The sequence below is a fragment of the Symsagittifera roscoffensis genome, chromosome 1, assembly GCF_963678635.1.
Source record: "Symsagittifera roscoffensis chromosome 1, txSymRosc1.1, whole genome shotgun sequence".
NCBI classification, from domain to species: domain Eukaryota; kingdom Metazoa; phylum Xenacoelomorpha; order Acoela; family Convolutidae; genus Symsagittifera; species Symsagittifera roscoffensis.
In genome coordinates, this window is record NC_087062.1 from 13,905,289 (window position 1) to 13,925,574 (window position 20,286).

Consider the following 20,286-nt stretch of genomic DNA (forward strand, 5'->3'; position numbering starts at 1 on the left):
TATGTGGCGTGTGAGATGATTTCACAAAAAAAAATCTCAAATTAAAGAAAAATTATTTTTATTTGATTAAATTTAATATGTTCATATTTTCATGTTATTACTGCTCCATAGACCTCGAAAGGCAGTCGGAACATTCAGGGCTTCGCCCTGATACGAGCTGTTTTGTTGTTGCTTCAGGTCATATTTAAATTAAACGGGGGGAACAGAGTACATGAACAGATAGGACTTGAATGTGGCAAGTTATTCTGCCACTCAGAAGATTAGAGACTGATTAAAATTCTAAATGCTACTAGCTAAACTTCCCTAACAACCACCGAGTGCCTACCCGACCCCCTCCCTCCCCTCTTCTATGTCATAGTGACCCTTTTCTATGCCTCTTTGTTTTTCAACCACCTTTCATGAAAATAAATACTTATGAATTAACACACTCTATTGCGCACACAAAAGCTTGTAGTTTTGCCATTGATTTGAAAAAAAAATGTTAAAACTATACAGGCCTGATCATGTTTCAATAGGTCATCCATATTTTGAATTAACACCATTTATTTGATTATTTAGTCATCCCTCGCGTATTGAATATAAAAACTAATATCGCCCACAGGAAACTGAATATGATCAACTCTGGAAGAGAAATTACCAGTAACACCAGTGAAGGGAGAAAGAGAGAACACAAATTGGAAAGTAATATGAGCAATATTAGATTTAAGGAGATAGTCAGATAGATATACGATGTAGATCGGAGATACCCAGTTATTGCTTTGTAGACATTTAATTAAATTTTCCTTCTTCTATAAATTACAAACAGCAAAACACAAGTCAATTTTTGGGCGTTTACAGCGCGCAACAGGAAAACGGAGTTGACGTCAGCTGGGAAGGGAAAAAAGTTTTCCCGGTTTAAAATTAGCCCTCAAGTGTGACTTACTTCATGTAATTGCCGCGTTTCCTGTCACAAAAGATTCCGCTTCTCGTGAACAAATAGCGCTGTTTACCATGGTAACAAAAAACTATACCTCGTTTTCAGCTCTCAGCAAACGTGAAACATCTTAATCGTTCCTTTTTTGTGGAAAGTCAGTTTTTATCCCAACAAAAAACTACCTTTTAAGGTGATCTGCATTTTTGCAAACATGCAATAATTTTTTCCTGCTAGAATACAGGCAATTAAGGTATAGAATAAAAAAATTCAGCAAATATATGATTCTTGTTGCTTTTTTCTCCGGTAAATGTGGGATTTAGAAACGTCTTTTTTCAAGTCTTATTTGACACATTTTAATTTTTCTGCGGAACATTATGCTAATTTGACATTTTAATGCATAAATTGCGCGTAAACAAAATCTCTTCATAAGTTGTAATCAATTCTGAGATAAAAGCGCGATCGATTTGTCAATTATTATCTATAATCAATCATATTTTAGTCGATATAGTTTTGAATGACAGGTCAGGTGTATTCACTATAAAACAGTTTTATGGGTCGCCTTTTTCAAGGAATCGACCACTTGGCCAATCAAAGGGCCTACCTTTGATGCTATTTTAGGTCATCCCTGCCTGGTTGACCAAACCTTATATTCGAGGATGGAGAGCAAGCCAAAAAAGAGAATTTTTCAAGCTAAACGAGCAAACGATTTAAGGGGTGACTCTCTCTTTTTCAAGAATACGACCCATTTTGACAACCCAAAGTTTCTATGTTACGAAATCCTTTTTGGTCGATCCACCCGAAATTTTTTCAAACGCTTTGTGAACCAAAGTACACTAAATTCGGGTGCAGGTCAAAAAAAGCCCAAAATTTCCCTCTGAAAAAAAATGACGCCTGATATTTTTTGGAAGTTTACCTGTAACACTAAAGGGTCTTTCGTTTGTGGGAGAGAGTGAAAAGATAATTTATTCCAGGTTAAGCATTTATTCCAACTAGTATTAATTACCCTGTATTACAGTGAGGAGGGATAATTAACAAGAAATGACATAAAAGACAAGGCAATAAAGCTATGTAAAGTTTTGTCGATTGTTATTTCAATTCTGTTCTCGGAGTGGATTTTCTACTCGTTACATCTCTCGCCCGAATTAATTCAAGCCGGCTATTTTCCCATTACCTTTTAAAAAATTATCGAAAAAAATTTTTTGTTCCAAATTAAATTGAGGCAGCTAGTTAGTTTTATTAAATCCATACACGACTCAAGTGTAACACTTAATTTTTAGGCTGGACAGCCTAAAATTCATCGTTTTGCCAGTACTTAGTGTATAAAAAACGATTCAAGACTAATTAAATGGCAGTTAAAAAAATTCAGGGCTTCGCTCTGATACGAGCAGTTTTGTTTATCTGACCACACAAAATTGATTTTTTTTTCTCCAGATTATTCAAAACTTTTATCGAAAACTTGCTAGTTACAGAGTACTAAACGTGTAAATTTGCTAGTTACACAAATATTCCATGGCTTCCTTCTAAAGTCGGCGCAACACGACTGCTTGCATCAGGGCGGAGCTCTGAATGTTCCGGTGACCCTTCAAAGTATCTTAATTTTTTTTTGTTTTGAAAAATTTTCAAATTTGGCTTTTTTCAAATACAAGTTACCTTTTTGTCATCTGATTATTTGGACAATTACTTTGCTCTACTTCGGTTCCCCCTTTTTAACTCTAAACAAGTTAACACCCTACAATTTCACTCCCTACTTATTGTTGCCGTAGCAAATTAACATCGCTACATTTTAGAACAATTTCTATGACTTATCACCGTTTTAATCCAAAATGAAAAGAAAACTTACTTCAAAGGGGATTTCGGTAACCATCAAAGAAATAAACCATCAGAGAGAAATTTTTGCCATTTAAAGCCAGACAAATTCGCGTTACTTAATTCGCGTAAGTTTTGAACAGAAATGACCTTGCAAATGACTTCAACGAAACGTTTCTAACCAAAATGAAATGGCCTTGCCAATATTTTCAATGAATTATTCCAAATTGAACCAAAAACAAGCAATAGTTCAATGAACTTCAAAAGCCCGTAAATAATTAGACGTCCTTTGACTATAATGGCTTAATTTTCTAGACATTTTCAGCCGGTATAGAAATTTAAAAAAGTTTAACCAATGCCAAAAGCCTTAAAATCAATATTTTTAGGAATCATTCTCGAACTTGAACTTAGGACTTGATCGCTTTGTCAGCTTTTTTTGAACTGTTGGCACAAAAACGCAAAGCTAAAGGGTTTGCCAGCCCGTAGTCCCAACCTAGCATCCCGAAAATAAGGGCGATTGTCCTGGGAATCTGCAAGGAAACGTCTTTTCAAAAAAAGCTGAAAAAAGTTTTAGTAGGAATAAAAATTGAATTTTAAAAATATGAAAGAATAAACAAAAATGAAACAAAATTTACAAGGTTTAACACAAACTAGATATAGCTCTGAAAAAGTACAGATCAGTTTTGTCTTCGTAAACGGACATTATGTTCTGTACTCTTTCATTCAATACTCGATACTTTTTCTTTTTTGTGAACTTATGGCCACTTGAGGCATCAAAAAAGTTGAGTTTTTGTACGGAAGCGTCTTTTTGCAGGCTGGCCACTACTTTCTACAAATTTGGGTGGGCTCCGCTGAAATATGATTGAATCCCGAAGTGCCATGTTGTTCGAGCAATCCCACTCACGGCCGAATCTCGCTGGTTCCAAAGGGAGGGTGGGAATGAAACTTCACGGTTTGGCACCAAGCTTTTATATAAGTAGAGCTGAAGTACAGACACAACTCGTCAATTTTCTCAATTTTCTCGGGTTCCAAACAATTTCTGTCGCATACATTCTGAATTTCCTGAACGATCATGTCATAGGAATCGCCGATCTTTTCTTTTTTTTCGAATGCAAGGGATGGCAGCATTTTTAAAGCCAGCGCTAGCTCGGGATTCGTTTCGTAGGTCACTTTCAATTAACGCCTGGCGCAAGGTAAGATACATTAACATGAATTGATTATAGCTGATAGAACATTTTTGAAGTAATTTTAAAAGTTCCATCGGCTAACCAGAAAGATGACTTCTCCAGAATTCTCAGCATTTCGGGGTCGCCGCACAAAATTATTCGCTCATGATCATTTGATCCACTGTCATACCGGATAAAATTTTCAAAAATTTTAGGGATCTCGAAACTTCGCGCAACGGGGATGGGCGGCATATTTACATCTAGCTGCCTACGAGTGCGCGCAGCCGTTCGGATCAGTTTGTCTTTACTTGGGAGGGCAAACTGAGTGGCCAAATTGTTTGTAATTGGCAAAACCGCACTGGCAACGGCAACAGTCGGGGTAAACCTCTCGCTGAGATCTTTTATATGCTTTATGACATTTCGGGCCTCCAATTTTCCCGCTGAAATGTCGTGGTTATGCACTCCAAGCGTCTCGATTAATTCGTGTTTTTCAGCAATGGCAGTTGCTCGATATTCATGTGTTTGATATTTTGAGCAAATCCAGTTTTCTGTTAACTTATTTTTTCGCTTGAAATAAAATTCGTGGCTGGACGCTATAAGAATTGACTTGTTTTTAGATGAAACTGTGAACTCGAAAGAAGACTCAATCATAATGTGTTTATTGTGTTTGCGTTTGTTTATCACTTGAGTAAAGTATAAAGTGACCGTCAGAATTTAATTTTTGTCAGAGTTTTTACATCAAATTGTTATGATTAGCACACGCAGCTTTTTTTTAGTAATCATAATGGTTTAGCAAAAAGTCTAAAAGAAAATAAATTACAAACTTTTTGATAAGAGTCTTAAGTAAATTAGGAAGCCTCCTTTTAGCATGTATAACTAAGATAAACCAAGATTTTCATTATGGTGCGTGCGTTAATTGCAGGATTATCATTGGTGCGATAAGAGTTAAAATAAGGAATCCATACAGCATTAATTTTAATAGTGAAATGACTAGGTGTTAAAATGTACTGCTTTGAACTGGAAAATGGGAGTTATATTGTTGTCGATTTAAATTGTTTGGTAATGAAATGACTAAGTGTTAAAAAGTACGGTGTTAAATTGTATGTCATTAAATTGAAGGACACCTCTATTTCAATCCGAATTGATTTATGAGCTGGACTTCTCTACTCACACTGAGCGTTAATAGATTACTGGTACAGAAAAACTTCATTTTCCCCAAATTGGGAGTTATTAAACCCTTGTCATTTTGGAAAATATTTTCAATTTGATCACAAGGAAGTCGAAATTTGTTCGGAAAAAAAACACCCCGATCGCAAGCATTCCGTCACTTTTTTCAAAAATCGGGACAGCAAAATGGCCATTGCATGAATGATCGAAAAAAAAATCGCAACTTTTAATTAGGAAAATTGATATCACAAAATCACATAAAACATAAGATTTATATAGATATTTATCCTCCAGTTTTTGTGAGTTCTGAAAAAAAAAGAATTAATTCAGAAGAGTATACTGGTATAACAATATTTGAAAGTTAATTGCTGGATTTAATTAATTCATTTTTTTGCCTGATTTTTGTTGAAAGTAAGGAATATATATGTTTATATATACCTTTTTAGGTGATTGAATTGAAGCATAAAAATCATTAAATCATATTCATCAAAAGTTAAGGGCCACATGGCGTCAATTAACACTTCATTGACTTTCTCTTTAATCTGTTTAAGTAGAAGTCTAATGATGCAGTATAAGTTAAAACTAAACCAAACAATTAACCTATTGATGATAAGTTCAGAACGGTCAACTGGTCGGTCAGCAGCATTGTTTCCGTGGATCAAATGAGCAATCTCTTCCCCCAATTCCCACGCTGAGGGATGACTCATTAGGTACTTGAGACGTGTTCATAACTACTTGAAAATAGTATGAATGGTATGAAATCGTGAGCTAAATTCTCCAAAAATTTGGAACACCAAAAGTCTTAATATCAAAAAAATGAATTAAAACGAATACATTCCGGCTTTTTTCTGTCTTAAATGAAAAAAAAATACATTTTTGAAAACTGCGGATGATATTTTGCGGTATTCAGATAGAAAGTTAGAACACAAACACTAGTAACTTGCTTTCTTCGAAGTAATGGTCGCCCAAACAAAGCTTCGCAAAACAACATATTTTAAATTTCGTTTTTTTTTTCAAAAGTTTATCTCGGCATTCATATAAATTAAACTGATAGCTCAATTGGTCAATATGTGTGAGAGATTGCTCTATTTATTTTTTTTCGAGTTTTAATTTAATGGAGGAATCTCGGTTTGAGTATCGTTGATTCAACCTTATCTAAATGCTTAAATTGAAATTCAGGTGATAATTCAATCATCAGCATCCATATTGTTCTTTTCTCTGATTTATGTATGAGTAAGAAATCATCCTTGTTCATCAGAAAATTAGCTCCTAAAACCTCAATTGTGCTCTTTGTTACGGATTTCGTAATGAAAGCAACGGAATATTTGTGCTCGGTGTGTTTTTTTTTCTTCAGACAAAATTCGGCTTTTTCACTAACCATTTTTGACAGAGGTTTTTTGTAAATTATGGGGGTTTAAAGACTGCCATTTTGGCCATCTTGAGACCAAAAACGCGCGATATATTTCACGCTACTAACGCATAAGCAAAGACTTGATAGAAATTGTTCCAACTTAGTTGAAGGAAGCTTATTTGGCGTAATTGATTTGTACTTAATAATGCGTGTGGAGGAAATATTTTCAAAAAAAACCTCAAATTGAAAAAAATTTTCTCTTAATTACAAATGATTTTTTCATGTTATTACTGCTCCATAGACCTTAAAAGGCGGTTGGAACATTCAGGGCTTCGCCCTGATACGAGCAGTCTTGTTTAGTAATAATAATCAATCACATCGCTAGCAACACGACTCTGTAAACTTAGGCTCAGTAAAGACTTTCAAATTTGATTGCTCAATAAAGTCAGAAAGTTTTCCCTTCTTAATTTTATATTCCCTTTTAATAAGATTTGTTTTTTTGATTTTAAATTCTTTTTGCTTAGTAAATAGTTTGAACAGAACCCAAGTTTTTGTTCCGACTTCGCAAGAAAATTACGGAATATTTGTGCGTGGTCTAGTTTTTCTTCCCACAAACTTATAAAATTTGATTAAAATTTCTGAAGCAATTTGTAGTAGTATTTGAAAAAAGGACACATTGAGTTGAAAATGTTTGATAATGTATTTTTCCTGCAGTTATTTTAGTGAAGAGCCGCGGGATAATCATAGTGTGGCGTTTTTCCAACTTTTCTTTAATTCGTATATGGTACGCAGTGAGTTAATACCAATTAGAAGTTATTCCCAATTAAAATGAGGCAAGGTAAATGCTCCGTTGATTTTATTACTAGTTGCAACTTTTGTTTTATTCCAACTTTCAACGAAAATGACGAAAAAATTGTGCTCGGGTTGTTTTTTCTCCAGACAATAATATAATTTTTTCCTTGGCAAAATTTAATTAGACAGTCTGAAAAATTGTAAAGCTTTGAGCTCAAATTCAACACAGAGGCGAAGCACAGTCTCATAATGTATGTGACACAACACAAAAACAGCATGACAAAACAGCAGCCAGAAATTGAGACAAAAACTTTGAAAAAGTCGAGAAAAACAAGATCAACCAAACAATTCAATGCTTTGCCTTGAGTTAAGTTCGTTCACCCTCTTAAAAACAAATTAACTGAAAAAATTAAAATTGAAAAAAAAATACTAAAGCGGACAATTTTTGAGCAGAAAAACACCTCTCCTAGAACAAGCTGAAAATTTTCCAAATATTTTAAATTACCCTCTCAAAAGACTCACATGCATAGTAAATTTGTTTCGCTCATCCAACAATGCAATAGGATGTCACAAAACCGATTCAGTAAAAACTAAAAAAAAAGAAATTAAGTCACAAAAAACAAGAAAAAAGGAAAAAAGTATTGAGGTTAGAAACAGATGTTGAATAGAACGGGTATTTGAAAAGAAAACATCCAAAATATGTCTGTTGGTAAAAAAAAATGATTCAGTAAAATTGCTGGACAAATTGTTTACAAAAACAATATCTGTTCGAAATGATAACGCTTGCTTATCGCGAGTACAATCATCGCACACATAATAATTTTGTGCAAAATTTTTTTAAAAGTTATATTTCATTTTAAAAAAATTATATTAAAAGTTTTTCAAAAAGTTCAAGTCAAAATTCCAGCGGGGTTTTAGAATTGGTATCCACGAAATTAGACGGAAATTGAATTTTCAAAGAGAGTCCGACAGGCCCATTGTCGACCATTTTGTCGGCTCAAGCGTTTGTGATCTTAAGCTGGTATGTTAACTCTACGCCAGATAGGCTGGGTGCTTGATTGAATATGAAATTAATATACAGCAAAATAAAATATCTGCAACATCTTGTAAACAAAGTCGCTTACGACAAAAAAAAGTGTACACCCGTTTGCACTACCTTTGCCTAGCGCAAGGGTAAAACAATCACTTATCATCAATTGCAAAGCTTTTGATTTTTCTTAAAATGTAAGATTGGTTAAATTTTGATAACTAATGTGCTTGTTTACCAGAAATTATTGACGCGCAGCATAACAGTATGACTGTATGTTGCCTCATAATAGTATGAAAAGATATTAAAATTAAAATGTTTTTTTTTGAAATCGATCTCTGGTAGTACATATCTTCATTGGTGCACATTTTTTTTAAAATCTAATTTTTTAATATCGTCAAAGTTTATTTGAATAAAAAAACCAACACAAGCATTTATACTCCATTTCTTAAATCGAAAGTTTGAGCAAATCACGAAGTAGCTTGTTTCAATTCAATTGTGATCGTATTTGAGTGTGAAATGACTCTCCAGGCTTAAATAGTATGTGATATCAATATCACAGGAAAATTTTTCAAATTCACTTAAATTAGTACGCAAATTTAACCAAAATGACCGTTTTCAAACGCCCAGATTTTTAACAAAAAGAAATTGTGTTTAAAAAAAAACTTTTCAGTTTTAAACGCCGGGAGTCAATATATTTATTAGGCTATAAAAATGATTTGCTAGAACTTGTTATATTTGAAATAATTGTTCTGAGTAAAAACAACCACAGCAAGCATATGAGTTTTTTTACCAAGCATATGAGTTTTTTTTACCATATGAGGTGATTAAAATGATCAGTTATCTTGACATATTTCAACTTGGGATGAGAATGGATGAAGGATAATTTGGCAAAACGAAGCCTTTTGCATCTACGTTCTACGTTTTAATATCTGTAAATATATAAATAAACTGTAAGAAATTTGCTTTGATTCAAGAATAGTTGTTAATTAGCAAACTTAGTTCCGAAATTTTTTTGAAAATGATTGCAGGTGGTATAACTTTGTGAATTTGATTTATCAATATGTTTATTTGGGGAAAAAATAATCTGTGAAAAATATCGCTTCAATTGTTGAAACTAGTTTCAATAAAATTAACCCATGCATAAGTAATACCATTAATTTTTTTTGAAAGTTGCAACAAACAAATATTTTATTATAAGTCTGCAATATAAACCCAGAAGCAGTCATATAATATGCAACAGAAATTTAACACTTTCTAACATGAGGTGTAGCTACTGTTTTTGCAAATGTGAAAAACTGCTTGAAGAAACAAGATGAACTGTTGGGAGTCTTGGCAGCTTATTTTCTTAAACTGTCGTCAGGTTTCTGATTTAATCTTAGGGAGTTTAATCCAATGATTCCAAAATTGATCCCACGTAGTTAATTTTTTTGTCAAAATGATCTGTATATATAAACCAACACTAGCATCAGGGGCGGCTCTAGGATTTTCTCGAGGGGGGGGGGGGGGGTTAGCAGATTTAAAAAAATTGAAATTTTTGTCGACCTTTTTCTTTTTCAGGTCGACCAAATTGATTTTTTGAGCTATCCCAAAGCACTGCAAGACCCTGTTTTGCCCGAAATTTCTGCGCCGCAGGCAGAATTTCGAAAAAACAGGCCAAAAAAGCGTTTTTTGGCCACTTTTTTGGAAAAATTTCACCAAAAAATTGTGTTTTTTCGGCGCGCGCTCCCCCCTCAAGACTAGTATATGTTGGCGCCAAAGGTGCCTTCAGAAAAATTTTAAGGTCCGTCACCAAAAACGGAGATCTCAAAATAGTACAAAGGGGGTATCCTTTGTGTCGGCGAGGTGTCGAATTCCTGAGGGGGGAGAGAGGGGAAGGGGGCGTCTGCTACCCGCCCCCTCTAAATCCGCCCCTGACTAGCATGAATATTTGAAAGTCGGAAAAATTATCACATCATTTTGTACTTGACTTTGCGTGAAGGGGTGCGTAGGGAGATTTTCTTTTTATATTCTTGAATAATATCTTTTTTTAATAAACTGCGTCAGATACTTTCACAGGCTGCTGACACTGATGCAAGATTTTTTTTGCGCTTGGCATTGCGCGTTGACGTTTTTGAATTTTTGTTGTGACCATTGAAAATGGGGAGGAACTTTGTATTCGGGAGTGCTTTAGTTTTTTCTTTTTCTTTTCCATACAAAATCAGCTACCACAATTAATCATTGGACTGGGTTGAGAGATAAATCATATTAAAGCCCTTTCAGTCTTGATTCGAACGACATTAAAAAATTTCATCTTTTTTCATAGAGTGAGCAGACTTCCATTAATTTATTTATGCTTAATCTTAGGAATCAAAAACATAAAGATATTGGGAGAAAAAATTTGAAAAAAAAATTATAATTTCGTTTTATTTTTTTGTTTTTCTTGTTATTTGTATTTGTCATCAAAAATTGTTTTCCGATTTACGTATTTTACAATGACTGACAAAAATGCCTAAGTTCTTTTTTTTCGCTCAGATTCTTTTATCACACCACGCCGAAAAAACTACACTAATTTGAAAATATAATTTTGTTGTATTTTTTAAGACTGGTCGGAACATTCTGTGCTACTTGCTCAGTAACCAGCTATCCTTGCTTCACATTTTTTTAAAATATAATTAAAACATTTCTGGACAAAACTTCATCAGACTTGTCAAAAGGCAGTCCAATGGATCATTTTTTGTGTTGCCTTGATACAAACAGATTTGTTTTAGTTGGCGAATGGTGTTTCAAGTTTCCTCATAATTAAAACTACAAAAAAAAATCAAGGACCCGTATTTGGGAAAGTTGTCATGGTACTTGAGTTATCACAAAAATGCCCAGTTTTGATAAAAACTTTTAAAAAACGCAGTGACCTTTGAAATTTTTGATTGAGTAATCTCTGCATTTTTTTATAGATTCGAGTGTTAATTTGTCACTCTTAACAATCTTTGCCAAGATAATGAAATGCAGAAAATCAGAGGTCAGATATAATCTTATCATACATTTTACTGTTATTTTATTACTATTTAAGTTGATTTTAAAATAGTTCAAATTCTATTCACACTTCCGGTTGTTTTCCAAGGTTTTGTGTATCCAGGAACCATAGACATAACTCTTGTTTTTAGAGTCCCAAAATCGACAAAATCTGTTTTCTGTTTAAATTAGAAGAGAACAGTTTTACGATTTAAACGTGTTAAGCTGTCCATAATAAACTAGACATTTTTAGGATCCGTTTTCTGTTACCTTTTTTGCCGGCGGGATATTTATTGGAATCGTCCTGTATCCTAAAAACAGTTCTTAAGCCCTGACAATAAAATAACCAAAAGCACTCGGTTGACTTGGCAAATATTTCCGCCAAATGACTGCCCGTTAGCTATGAGTTGTGACATTTTGGTGAACAAATAACTTGAATAAACTTCAGATTTTATTAAAAACTCAGAATGGTTGAGAATGATAGAAGTTTGATATCTTGATAGATTGGGCAAAGAGCAGACGCAACGATGGGCATAAACTTCAATACATTTTTAAACGGCGCAAAATCTGTTAAATCTTCTCTGTTTAATATAATACTCTCGAGATTGAAAAATTAACACGACTAAAATAAGTTTCTTCGTTTTGGAAGCTCATCTCATTATTCAAAAATGTTAATTTAAAGCTGATTTATTCATTGTACTTACTGCAATTCTAATTATACATGACCGTTTAATTTAGTAGCTTCAACCTGGAACAGGTAAAGTTTATTTTAAAAACACCGCTCTAAGACGCAAATCAAACGCTGATTAAAGATTGGTGTGTCCGTAAATGTAAAATAACATATTTTTCCAGGATTTAACACCAAAACTTGCCAATTGACCGAATGCTAAATTAAAAGAATCATTAATTAACAATTTATTTGAAACAAAACTCCATGAGAAGTTCTGTAACAGTAAGTTTTGATTAAAAAGACTTTTTCAAACACTTTATTGCCAAATTGTTGGCTGTTTTCTCAGTTTGTTTCACAGAATTCGTTCTGTTTGATTTCGGATTTAACTGGGTTCGGTTTGGGAGGGGCATCTTCATCGATATGTCTCGTGCTCCTTGACAAACACAAATCTCGGATTAGAGATTTATCAGAGAACAAAGCAGAATGGAATTTGACTTTGAGGCCACTTAACTTACCTTTGGAAAGGTATAAAATAATTACTTAAACGCTTTCAACTTATCAATTCAAATAGCTATTTCTGAAGGATATAAGTCACCGCCGTGTTCTATATGGCTGGCTAATAAATGGCTCTTGCCAAATGTTATTTGTGGTCTTTTTTTTCTGTTTCTTTTATTTTCAAGTCGGTTACAAATTTTGGGAGACAAATATTAGTTCAATAATAATTTCTGATCCCAACAGGCATGTTGAAATGCAAACAAAACAAAGCAGAGTTGGAATTCAGTCTATAAAAAGCAACTAAAAAAACAAAAAAAAATGCTTCATTAGAGTCGGCTGTTCAGTTTTTCGAGAATGGTAAGTGAACTTTCTTAACCTTACACTTGTGCAGAGGCGGATCTAGGATTTTTTGAGGAGGAATTATTTCATTTGACAAAAACTGCACAAAAAATTCAATTTTGCCTCATCCGCAACTAGTATTGATTTTAAAAAACCTCCCGTTTTTGAAGACTTTTATTTTGTGAAGGGAAAAAACACTGAAGTCTCCCAGGCTACAATTATCAGTGCAAACTAAATTGACAAAATTAGTGCTTCATTAGCGGGCGCGCTTGAAAAAAATCGTCCGCAATTACAAATTAGTACTAAATTGTATAACTATAATTTGCTTAAGCCAACTAATAGCCTGAGTGCCAAAAAAACATACCTGATTGTATGAAGGGCAAATGCTTAAACTATTTTGGGCCCTGGTAGCATTTCTATTTAGTCAATCAAACAGAGAGAAGTTGTTTTTGCACATTTTTTAATTATGTAGTTATGCTGTTTGTTCCATCAACATACAACTTTCGGCGCGTGTCAAGATTTCTTTTTAATACCTAAGATTTTGACATTTTGATAGGTGTTTGCGATGAGTTAAATAGACGTATCTTACGTTTCTTACTAAATTTGTTGGGCTAACTTCTCAACCAACGATAGAAAAATTTTTAACCATCAGGATTTTTGCATTCCCGGGTTGAGTTCACATAGAAAATTAAAAAAAAAAACAGAAAAGTGAAAAAAAAACAGCGATCACCATTGATGAATTATTGATGTTCATTGCCACAAAATCAAATTTTATTGATAGATTATCGCTAATTTGGCTATTTTTCAGCGATGAAACAGCGATAAAAAACCTATCAAAATGAGCAAAAAGAGCGAACTACCGGCAATCGATCACTAGCCCATCAGCTTATTGGACATTTATGCTACCTTTGCGCCACGAACCCTTAGATATATATTTTAAGCATAAGGGTTTATAAACTCACACTCTCATTTGAAAGCTGTTAGAATTTTCTAAGTTTTAGCGCAGATTTTCTACGGAATCATTGTCGAAATAGCTCTGAATATCGCTGGTTTAGCTATGCAAAAAAGTCTGAGTTACACAGGAATCAGGGCTGGAATACTACAGAAAAAGCGATAACTAACAGTGGGACTTCAACCCGGGATAATCCTATAAATAAAAAAATATTAAACCTTTGTTTTTCTCTGTCCGATTTTGGCTGCCTCAAATAAGCTGGAAGGCATCCAGGGTGATAAAACAATACTTGTCGATATACGGATTTTAAAAAGCTGGTTCGGTATCAAGAAAAACGGGTCTGCATTTTTTAAGAGAGTATTTTTAGTCAGGAAAGAAAGTTCAGACTGAATTTTTATTCTATTTATGTTGTGATTTGTCCAATATTAGTCTACTTTTAACTGGTTCTGACATTTCAGTCAACTCTTACTTATAAAAAAAACAAACAAAAAAAATCCCATAAGATCAAAACTATTAGAAAAGATGAAAAAATGTCAATTAAAATTTTTTTTCTTTGCTAGTTTTTTTTTTTAAAAGAAGATAATTTTTGCCAACTACGGTTTTTATTCTCACAACAATCTTCGATGAACACAAAGATTTATAATTTTTACAAAAAATGTCTGTCATCTTACTCATTGGTAATGTTTTCAACTTCTATCGCGTTTTTGTATGGTATTGGGCCAGTTGCGGATCTAGGATTTTCACGAGGGAGGGGGGCGATTCGAAAATTTTTTCGACCTTTTTTCAGGTTGACTGAATTGATTTTCCGAACTCTCCCAGAGCAGTAAAAACGCCCTGTTTTTTCACCTAAAAAACAAGCCAAACAATACGTTTTTAGGCTCTCACTGGAAACTTTTGACCAATAAAATGCGTTTTTTTTGGCGCGCGCTCCCCCCTCAAAACTAGTAAATATTGGCGCCCAAGGCGCTTTTAGAAAAAATTTCAGGATCCATCAGCCAAAGATAGATATCTCAAATTAGTTCAAAAGGGGGACTCTTTGGGTCGGCAGAGGATCGAGTCCCTGAGGAGGGAAAAGGAATCCCCCCTACATCCGCTAGTGTATTGGGCGTTTGAAAAATGAATTAAATGATACGTGCGTTTTCTCCATTGTTCTCAAAAGCAAATATTGCAGACCGGAAAAAAATCTCTATTGATTTGAGCAAATTAATTGGTTCCAAAAGTGTGTTAATTGCCCATCCCTTGGCGCTTGCCATAGCGGGTGAGTATTGAATGTTCAATATGTGATGACGTTATTTTTGTGTTATAGTTTTTTTTAAATGCCAAAGCATGAACTTAAAAACTATAACACAAAAATTTTTTTTTTACGAGACTCTTAAAACACTCGGTAAAAGTGCTTGCTTACGTTCTGCACCCTGATTTGAGCGTTTTTTTGGGCTGATTAAGAAACAAATATATTGAAAAAATCAAAAAAAGAGATTGCAAAGAAAAGTAATAGAAAAGTTTTAGAATTATTGAAAAACGCAACAGTTTTTGTTGCTGCAGTTTTCGGGCGGGGTACTTCTGGATACTTTTATTTATCCCCTCCCCACTCCTCACACAAACACCAAAATGGATACATTTTTGGAAGCGTGAAAGTGAAGCATCACATTTTTCTTACCTTAAACACCTTGGTTACCTTGGTTACCTTAGTTAACGAGTTACCGGAGCTGTTACTCAGAGCATTACACCAATTTGAAAAATTGCAAAACTTCAAAAAATGAACGACACATACCGGATTCCATGTGGGCTCTCATTTGTGCGAATTTACACAGAAAAAAGACAAAAAATGGTTAAAAACTCAACTTCACCATTTCAAAGGACATTGCTTCATTTTGGCACGCCCCAGTTTAGCCACTGTAAAATTCTTTTTCCTTCTTCATAGTTATATGAGCATGTCCGAAAAGAGCTGGCTTTTCCCAAAAGGGGTGTTATGAAATGAATACATATACTCATTGCTCTGTTTTTATTGTTTTCCGTGTTCAGAAGTTCATTTGCAACACAGATTGGCTCAAAGTAATTGCCTCTGTTTGAAGTTATTTTGAACAGATGCTCTTTTTCAATTCCTTTTTCAAAAATTGCGATATAATATAGCTCCATTATAAATAAAGTTCTTCAAAAAACGCTAGAATTTTTTTTTACACCTTATGAAAATCAAAATATTGAAAAATATTTGTTTTAAATTGCAAACATTAGCATGCAGTTCCGGGATGAGGCAAAATAAACCGAACAAGAAGGCAAAACAATACCAGCTCGGCCACCACCAGACAGCTTAAAGAGCCTTCAAAAGCTCTACAAGGTGTTTCAGATAGATATAATGAGTATTACGCCATTTAGTTTCACGAAGAATCACCCTACGAAAAAACCTTTTTCGGGAAAAAACCTGCCCAAGATTTGTCATTTTGTGCCAATGAGTCAACGATTAAATTCAACATCTTTTTCACACAGTTTTTGCAGTTTAATGAGTTTTCACTGCATTTTGTGCTGAACAAGATATTATAGTGCTGAATTAAAACAACCGGATGAAATGAACTAAAATTGAATTTTTAATGGACTGCATTTTTCGCACACTTGTTGGGTTGCGGTGGGGAGAAACTTCGTTAAGGTGGGGAAAGTTCAATGAACTCCAGATGGGGACGAGTGGTATGTTTTAATGAATGAATTATGCTTTAATTTCACTCATAGCTCTGTCGAGCTCTACAAACTTAATACAATAAGAATGGCTCTGACGTGTTTGCTTTGAAACCTAAATCAGAGCGCAGATAGGGAGGGACTATTTAGGTTTCAAAGCAGACACTTGAGAGCCATTCTTATTGTATTAAGTTTGTGGAGCTCGACAGCTATGAGTGAAATGGCTTCATTAAAACATACAACTCGACCCCATCTAAAGTTCATTGAACTTTCCCCACCTTAACGAAGTTTCTCCCCACCGCAACCCAACAAGTGTGCGAAAAATGCAGTCCATTAAAAATTCAATTTTAGTTCATTTCATCCGGTTGTTTTAATTCAGCACTATAATATCTTGTTCAGCACAAAATGCAGTGAAAACTCATTAAACTGCAAAAAAAAAACGTGTAAAAAAGTTGTTGAATTTAATCTTTGATTCATTGGCACAAAATGACCACCGTCAGAAATGAGCACCGTCAGAGCTCTCTTAGTGTGACAGCATCTCAATTATTGGACCACGCCTCTCTAATTTGTTTTCAGATGCATGTTTTCGGTTGTAGATTTGCAAAAGATTTGTGCCAATAAAGTTATTCACTTGAATGTGACATCATCGGGCTAATTTCCGGCTTTCAAAATTCGTTTTTTTCCTCGAATCGATAGGCCTCTGAACAGTATCGCTATTGAGGCGCCTTTGCGTCGAAAACTTCAAAATTTCTGCTAGACAATTTCATTCTTCAATAATCTCCAAGATAATTGAATTCGTCTAAATTGTCCTGTCAGTTTGACCTCACTTTTTTCACTCTAATTGGTCTTTTCAAATTAATGTAATTGGAAAACGAAATGAGCTGAAACCTTTCACCAGATAAATTGCGGAAAATTAGAGTAAATACGTGCTTCCCATACTAACGCTTCCTTAGAGAGAAAGAATTAGTTTCGACTTAAGCTAAGAATAGTTGTCTTGGGAAAAAGCAATTTTTTAGTTGCCGTAGGAAGTTAGCAAGCATACACAAGAGTGGAGGTTTGAAGCAAAAGCAGAGCTTTTTTCCAAATTGGCTTCCTTTTTAAACTAGTTTTGTCGATATTTTGATGAAACTGTTTTTGTTTTAGCTAGTGGAACACGTCATGGCAATCTTCTCGGCATTGGCAATCTTCTATTATGACGCCTGATTAAAAGCAACAAATTCTATCTGCTACCCATTAATAGAAAAGCCCACCATCCAAAAAGAAACAATATAAATCTCCGACTTTGTCTAATAAGACGGCCTTTAATCCCGGCCATTTCTTTTTTAATTCTTTTTCCTGCGATTTCCCCATATTATTACCATTCAACAAAACCCACATTTTTCGAACCAATCGCTTTTTTCAGAGCTGCGATGGTCTAACATTGTAACAAATCAGAAAAAAAACACCTTACCAGTGGCCAATCACAAGAACTTATATTCAAACACTCCGCGGATTACCATTTTGAAAGCTGAAATACTAAACAAGCATCGATAGAATGTTACTAAAGAACGATTCAAGCATTATTGCCTCCCCTTTTTCGTTCCCTTCTACCGTTCAAAACGTATCCCAGATGGACGACGACCCGAATAAAACTTCCCTCGTCGACTGCTCGTCGTGGGAACACATCAATCCGAATGAGAGCATCGAGCTAGCTTACCAAATTGCGCGAGCAGCAGTCGGGATTTTTGCAATGATTGGCAACCTGCTGATTATTCTCTCAGTGATTCGTTTTAACTACTTAAAGAAAGCCTCCGCGTATTACCTCTGTAACATGGCTTTAGCCGACTTTCTGCTCGGTTTCGTGGGTGCGACGTATTATTTACGAGTGAGTTATTTTTCGAAAACGAGTCAAATCACTCGGAATCTCAGCTTCGTCGTGCATAACTTCGCCGTGCTGCACAGCATGTCGAGTATGGTGATTGTTGCGGCCGATAGATTCAGTTACATTTGCCACCCGCTAACATATGAGGCGAAAATCTTCGCAACCCGACCCTATCTGTTCATAATTGTGTCTCTCGTTTGGACCACTGTGTTGATTTGTGCACTGACCTATCTGTTTGTGAACCACATTCACATAATGATAAAGTACGGATCTTTTTTCGACCTCGGTGAGTAACTTTTTCACTCTGCTTCAGTTGTTAACTTATCCCAATTTAACCATGCTAGAAATTCCAGATTTTATTTTCAGTTTAAGAATGTTTTATGTCTCAGAGTATCACATACAATATTTCAAATGAAGTTTTGACGACGTCATTTTTTGACTTTCAGTCAAGACTTAAAATTTGTTAACCATTTGAGCTAATATTGCAAGACTACCTACTCCAGATCTACATGATTATAACCGAGAAGTCTTCACCATTTTTTTCTGGTGATATCACCACCAGAGCTCCGCTTCTTCGTAATTGAATTATATATTTTCAATCAACTGGCAATCAATAATCATCTTTGAAAAGCTGGTGCTCCAGTTGATCGTGTTTTTTAGACGATAAACAAACAGCAGCTGATAAGTCTCAGTGTTTTAGGCTTATTCGAATGACATCATGGAAAAAATATTAAGCTTACTTTAAATACTCGAAAAAAAGTTATAACCTATATATTATAAAGATATAAATATACAAGAGCAGATACATAACTGTCAGTGGTACAGCTTATTATTGCAATTCCAAAGATGTTTTTTTTGCAGCAGCTTTCCAATTGGGGTTGATTGACGGGCGTAGGAAGCTGTGTGTACTGACAAAAACTGCGAAGTTGAGCGAACTTTGCATTCCGTCACGTTAAAGAAAACAAAGTTCGACATGTTATAAAAAACAATCAAATAAATAAATAAATTGAAACTGCTTTTTTCTCTTGAAAAATGTTGCAGAGCCTTTTAAACTAATTCAAACAAAATTTTTAATAATATATTGTTTTCTTTATTCAACATTATGGGGCGATTGAATGAAGCACAAAATGACCCATTTTGAGTCCACAACGCATTAGGAAGATCAAATTGTTTGCCTCAGATCAATTCGGAATGGTTTACTTCGCCAGTTAAGTATCTCAAATTGACCAAACTGCAATTCTTTTGCACCCATAACTTTAAGAAAAATTGTCGCAAGTAAAATATCTTTTAAATTCGAGCTCATCATAACAATAATTTCCGAATGGTATAAAAAACTTGATCAAAAATCACTAGTTACAACGAATTTTGTCAAGAGGAAAAAACTACCCCGATCACAAATAAACTGTCACTTTTTTCGAAAGTTGGAACAGAAATTTTAAATATATAATCTTTCTCAACATGTAATACATCTGATCAAATCACAGATTTGAGCTGAGAAGACCATACTTGGATCAGATTGGCTCGAGAGCAAAATGGGTCCAAGAACAAAACAAGCCAAACACAGAGGCAAAGATGAGCTTCGCACCACTTTCGACACAAAAAATCACCGAATCGTAGAAAAAATTGAAAAAATGCCGAAAAACAAAACCCTAGATTTTCATATGCTTGTCTCAAAATGAAACTCATTTTGATTAAAACCTGTGGCGGAACAAACAGCGAGTATTGCACTGGCATAAAACTACCAAGCGGTAGCTACGCAGCCAACATTGCGATAAAGGGTCATTAAGAAATCCAAACGTGTGACTCTTCAAATGCAAATAATGTAGAGAAATTTTAAATATTGTTATTAACTGATGTGCCATCAACTTGAATCGAGTAGCAATAAAAGTTCTCAGACATCACCAAAAATTAGAACAAGAAATTGCTCTAAACTAAGTCCTAACAAAATAGGACAAAAAAATCAAAAAAATGCTGGTGAAAAAACTGTCTTCTATTTCATTTTTTTGGCCATCAAAAATTGCTAGAAATAAAAACGAGACATCTATGTTATTTATCGTTCTACAAATATATATAAGCTGGAAAACGCTTC

General features: G+C 34.4%; 1 protein-coding gene across 8 annotated transcripts in view; it reads left to right on the forward strand.

Annotated features, from left to right (window-relative positions):
* LOC134854776 (trace amine-associated receptor 8b-like) overlaps positions 1-20,286 on the forward strand; it is a 65,225-nt gene that overhangs the window by 35,682 nt on the left and 9,257 nt on the right. For 4 of the 8 annotated variants that reach the window (XM_063871165.1, XM_063871135.1, XM_063871148.1 and 1 more), the window contains exon 2: positions 17,480-18,483. In XM_063871165.1, coding sequence (XP_063727235.1) covers positions 17,871-18,483 — 613 coding nt within the window. In that variant the 5' untranslated portion in view covers positions 17,480-17,870. Of the gene's footprint in view, positions 1-11,951; positions 11,971-12,292; positions 12,736-15,938; positions 16,005-17,479; positions 18,484-20,286 lie in introns of those variants that run through there. The other 4 variants (XM_063871170.1, XM_063871156.1, XM_063871141.1 and 1 more) reach the window with 4 other exon arrangements.